Here is a 5,917-nt window from a genome sequence, read left to right as displayed (position 1 = left end):
GGAAAGAGTATTTGCTCAGACACAAACTTCCTAGTTACTCTATCTAGGTCAGTTAAAGTTACTAATTTTCTCTACAGGGAAACTTGTCTCACAACTCAGTACGAAATTTCAGTAACCATCAGCACTCAAAAAAAACGCAGTATGAATTCTTAGTCCAAAATAATAAATATACTTACCTGTGTTTTGAGTGAGATCTTTTCCTTCTAGATTGGGATTTTGAGCTAGACCTGGATTCTGAACGAGAATGGGAACGAGATCGACCACCTTTTCTTTCACTGCTCTTTCCAGACTCTGAAAGGAAGAAAACACTGCAATGTAAGCTCAGAATATTGAAAGATCCCAGTTAACAATATGGCACAAGTTTAATGTATCACACATATAGTGCAAGGGGCCCATGCTTTGCACATCTTCCTTCTTTGTTAATATCCTTGAGAAACATCCAATAAAGTCATTGCATATCCTCGTTGAGTCCAGCCCCCCTGCAAAAGTACACATAAACCAGATAATTATAACAGCTAGCTCTGTTAAAAATGAGATTTATGTTGCTGCCACAATGCACAACATTACAACAGGTTCTCCTCTGGTATATTATTTAATTAAATTAATTTTTAAAATAACCACAGAAGAATAAATTTAGAGGGCAGAGTTTTGAAAGCAAGCATAAAATGCAAATAATAATTAGTACTTTTTATACTTTTAAATATTCCAACCACTGTAAAAATATTGAAGTTCTATTCCTCAAATGCTGTTTTGGGGAGGAAGGGATGGAGAGAAGGGAGTAAAAAGTTTGATCCAAAGGCCAGGAAGTCAACAGAAAACTTACCAGTGACCTCTGCAGACTTTGGTTCAGACTCTAAAAGATTATCATTCTGCTGCTTAACACTGAGAAAATGTTAGAATTATTTTTCTCACAACTCTCAAAAAGACAGAAAGAACTGTTATTCCCTTTTTGTTTCTATGCCCTCGAGCCCCACATTGTGCACCAAAATCGGTCTCAGTTTGGAAAGACAGGTGTCTGCTAAGGAAGGCAAGAGCCTCCCCTGAAATGGAAAATGTAAACCCCCTCCCTCCAAATTGCTATAATTTTGAAATTAAGGGGGACTCTCAGGCAAAGTTATGGGAGCAGGAATAACAGTTCTTTATTAGGGAAGAATATAAAAATAAAATAAACAATGCAGTAAATCAAAACAACACTGACAGAGTCAGAATATAACCTAACACCCTGTGGGTCAGGGTGTTGGTAGCAGTCCAATTGGAATTGTGGCTGCAGTCCTCCTGGAGTAGCAGGTGTGGTTCTGTTAGAGCAGTGATCCTGTAGAAGAGTGTAGTCTTCCTGTAGAAGATCCAGTGGAAGAGGCAGCTGTTCCTCTGGGAATCCAGTGGAAAGGCTGTTCTGCTGTCCCAGAATCTCACATTATAGCCAGTTAGGAATGCTTGGCTCCTCCCTCTGGGCAGAGCATCTCACAATAGGATGCTGTAATTCTATCAGTCATGCAGTGACAGTCAATGGCCCATTAACAGATGATATCTCCAGGGAAACTGCCTAATTAACAGAAGATAATTGCCACACCTCTAACAGATGGCAAATACAATATACATTGCTTGGCAATCTAGGACATTATCCACCCCTTATTCTATTTCCATCTGCATCACAATGAAACCTTACATACAGTTCTCACTTAAGACTAGGTTTCCCTGTGGTACAAAAAGGCTTTCTCCATCTTTCTGCGTTACCCACCAAGTGTAACCAGGTCCTTGAGCAATAACAATCCCATGCATGGGTTTGTCTTTGCCTGTGGTGGGATTAATCCAAACAGTCTTTCCTAAAATATCTTTCATATGTACCACAGGGACTTCATCCCCATCCACTGTGTGCAAGGGTTCAGACTGGGAAGGACCAGCTCGATTGATGGACCCTCTGGTGTTGACCATCCAGGTGGCGTTTGCTAAGTTCATTTTCCAATTTCTAAGAGTTCCCTCGCCAAGTGCCTTCAGGGTAGTCTTAAGTAGTCTGTTGCACCGTTCAACTTTGCCTGCAGCTGGTGCATGGTAGGGGATATGATAGATCCATTCAATACCATGTTCCCTAGCCCAGGTGTTGATAAGGCCATTCTTGAAATGGGTCCCGTTGTCCGATTCAGTTCACTCAGGGGTTCCATGTCTCCACAGGACTTGCTTTTCAAGGCCCAGGATGGTGTTATGGGCAGTAACGTGAGGCACAGGGTAGGTCTCCAACCATCCAGTGGTGGCTTCCACCATGGTCAGCACGTAGCGCTTGCCCTGGCGTGTTTGGGGCAGTGTGATGTAGTCAATCTGCCAGGCCTCCCCATACTTGTACTTGGACCGCCGCCCACCATACCATAGGGGCTTCACTCTCTTCGCCTGCTTGATGGCAGCACACGTCTCACAGTCATGGATAACCTGAGAAATACTGTCCATGGTTAAATCCACGCCTCGGTCTCGTGCCCACTTATAGGTGGCATCCCTACCCTGATGGCCGGAGGCATCATGGGCCCATCAAACTAGGAACAATTCCCCCTTATGTTGCCAATCTAAGTCTATCTTTGAGACCTCTATCTTTGCTGCCTGATCTACCTGTTCATTGTTTCGGTGTTCCTCGCTGGGTCTACTCTTGGGGACATGGGCAGGGGCATCTACATGACGGACTTTGACAGATAGACTTTCTACCTGAGAGACAATGTCTCTCCATTCATGAACAGCTTTCTTCTACGCTGCCAGTTGGCCTTTTTCCACCTTTCCAGCCAGCCTCACAGAGCATTGGCTACCATCCACGAATCAGTATAAAGGTAGAGCTTTGGTCACTTCTCTCTTTCTGCAATGTCCAGGGCCAGCTGAACAGCTTTGAGTTCAGCAAGTTGACTTGATCCACTTTCTCTTTTGGTAGCTTGTGCAACCTGTCATGTGGGGCTCCATACGGCTGCTTTCCACTTCTGGTTCATCCCTACAATGCGAGAGGAACTGTCAGTGAAGAGAGTGTAGCATGTTTCCTCTGCCGGTAGTTGGTTATATGGTGGAGCTTCTTCAGCACGTGTCACTTGATCTTGTTCCTCTTCATCTATGAGACCAAAGTTTTCACCTTCTGGCCAATTTGTAATTATCTCCAAAATCCCAGCACGATTCAGGTTTCCAATATGGGCGTGCTGCATGATGAGAGCAATCCATTTGCTCCATGTGGCGTCAGTGGCATGGTGGGTAGTGGGAACCTTTCCTTTAAACATCCACCCCAGCACTGGTAGTTGGGGTGCCGGAAAGAGTATTTGCTCAGACACAAACTTCCTAGTTACTCTATCTAGGTCAGTTAAAGTTACTAATTTTCTCTACAGGGAAACTTGTCTCACAACTCAGTACGAAATTTCAGTAACCATCAGCACTCAAAAAAAACGCAGTATGAATTCTTAGTCCAAAATAATAAATATACTTACCTGTGTTTTGAGTGAGATCTTTTCCTTCTAGATTGGGATTTTGAGCTAGACCTGGATTCTGAACGAGAATGGGAACGAGATCGACCACCTTTTCTTTCACTGCTCTTTCCAGACTCTGAAAGGAAGAAAACACTGCAATGTAAGCTCAGAATATTGAAAGATCCCAGTTAACAATATGGCACAAGTTTAATGTATCACACATATAGTGCAAGGGGCCCATGCTTTGCACATCTTCCTTCTTTGTTAATATCCTTGAGAAACATCCAATAAAGTCATTGCATATACTCGTTGAGTGCAGCCACCCTGCAACAGTACACATAAACCAGATAATTATAACAGCTAGCTCTGTTAAAAATGAGATTTATGTTGCTGCCACAATGCACAACATTACAACAGGTTCTCCTCTGGTATATTATTTAATTAAATTAATTTTTAAAATAACCTCAGAAGAATAAATTTAGAGGGCAGAGTTTTGAAAGCAAGCATAAAATGCAAATAATAATTAGTACTTTTTATACTTTTAAATATTCCAACCACTGTAAAAATATTGAAGTTCTATTCCTCAAATGCTGTTTTGGGGAGGAAGGGATGGAGAGAAGGGAGTAAAAAGTTTGATCCAAAGGCCAGGAAGTCAACAGAAAACTTACCAGTGACCTCTGCAGACTTTGGTTCAGACTCTAAAAGATTAACATTCTGCTGCTTAACACTGAGAAAATGTTAGAATTATTTTTCTCACAACTCTCAAAAAGACAGAAAGTACTCCATGCCCCCCCCCAAAAAAAAAACAACTCAAGACACTCCACCATCTAACCTACATAAGCTAATGTCTGAATGTCTGTGTCTTTTTGTAAGAACAAAGACAAAACCTTGCTGATGAAAAAATGTCTCAGTTTGGAAAGACAGGTGTCTGCTAAGGAAGGCAAGAGCCTCCCCTGAAATGGAAAATGTAAACCCCCTCCCTCCAAATTGCTATAATTTTGACTGATGCCATCCATCTTGCCACTGTACTCCCAGGAACTGGATCTCTCAAGCAGGTCCCTTGACTTTGCTCTTTTTGATGGCGAAACCAGCTTTCAGGAGAATCTGGATAATCTTCTCTCCTTTCTCAAATACCTTTGCTGCCATGTTCCCCCACACAATGATGTCATTGATGTACTGCAGGTGTTTTGGAGCTTCAACCTTTTCCAGTGCGGCCTGGATCACTCCATGGCAGATCGTGGGGCTGTGCTTCCACCCCGGGGGCAGTCGGTTCCAGGTGTACTGCATGCCCCTCCAGGTGAAAGCAAACTGAGGCCTTCATTGGGCCATTGATCATACTTTCATAATTTTTAAGTTTGTTGTCAACAGAACCCACTGTGTCTCGGTTGGTATTGTCATTGATCATTGCAATGAAGGTGGTGTATTGAGACGGCTCCAGATTTGCCAGACTCCACAACATTTGCCCTGTGCACCTGACCTTGTCGGGGTCATTATCATGCTGTCCATTTCTCCCAAACTGTACCTCCAATTCTGCCACTTCTCTCAGCTGTTGGATCCCTTCCTCAAAGGTCTTCCTGCGCATTCTATGGTGCTGCTCCTGAATCCTTTCCCTGTGGACAAACCACTCTCTGATACTCATTAAAAGCCGCTCCCAGAGGGAAAGGGACCCTGGCTCCCTTACAAAAATCTGATTCATACCTGAGTCCTGGGTCAAGGGTCCCAAATTCCTTGCCTCACCACCATCCAGCTGGACACCTATACCCATAAGGTCCCAGACCTGAAGTAGCCAGGTTGTATAAGCCTCATGTCCCTGTCGTACAATGTCTTTGTGCAGATTACAGAGACTTTTGTATGTCGGACTCAGTGATGATTGCAACCTCTGGCTCCCCTGTGGGTTGTGAGGGCCCTCCCTTATCTGGGTGCTCTGATTTCATCTTAAATCTCCTTGTTTCCACAGGGGCAACTGCTGCTGGCTGTGACTGCCTTTGCAGTTCAGCTGGAACTGGGACAGTTGTAACATCTGTGGGTTCCACTGCTGCACTATTAGACTCTCCCCTCTTTGAGGCAGGGGGAGGGCTTCTCACCAGCTGGGGAAATATACTCCTTCAGCATCTGGCCCATCTCGTGTATCTCCTTCACCAGAACCCCCATCCAATCTGGGTAGTTTATTTCTGAGGTGGGCTGTGGGGCAGAGTCAGGCTCTTGGGGAGCAGAATCCCTAGTCTCTAGGGTAGGTGTCAGGGTGGTTATCCAGGTTAATCTTCCCTTATCTCTAAGTGCTAAAAAGAACAGGCCTATCAGCAACACCAGCCACTGTATGATATCATTAGCATTTAGAGTGGATCTAATCCCTTCAAAAACTGGTGGGGCAGACCCAAAGAGATGGTTAAAGGGTTGGGAGAAAATTTCCCCCGGTGTCATTTCCTTACAGCAGGTGCCATTATTAAAGTAACCCCAAAAACATACAGTTAATGTGTGATAGCTGTGAATCCATG

General features: G+C 43.9%; 1 protein-coding gene across 2 annotated transcripts in view; it reads right to left on the bottom strand.

The window, feature by feature from the left end:
- The window catches only part of LOC102036510 (splicing regulatory glutamine/lysine-rich protein 1-like), a 73,297-nt gene that overhangs the window by 36,263 nt on the left and 31,117 nt on the right, over window positions 1-5,917 (bottom strand). For both annotated transcript variants that reach the window (XM_005431123.2, XM_031065417.1), the window contains one exon: window positions 3,444-3,558. In XM_005431123.2, coding sequence (XP_005431180.1) covers window positions 3,444-3,558 — 115 coding nt within the window. The remainder of the gene's footprint in view (window positions 1-3,443; window positions 3,559-5,917) is intronic.

Source organism: Geospiza fortis, unplaced genomic scaffold (assembly GCF_000277835.1).
Source record: "Geospiza fortis unplaced genomic scaffold, GeoFor_1.0 scaffold372, whole genome shotgun sequence".
NCBI lineage: Eukaryota > Metazoa > Chordata > Aves > Passeriformes > Thraupidae > Geospiza > Geospiza fortis.
Note: the sequence above shows the minus strand (reverse complement) of the source record. Positions and strands in the feature narration are given on the sequence as shown.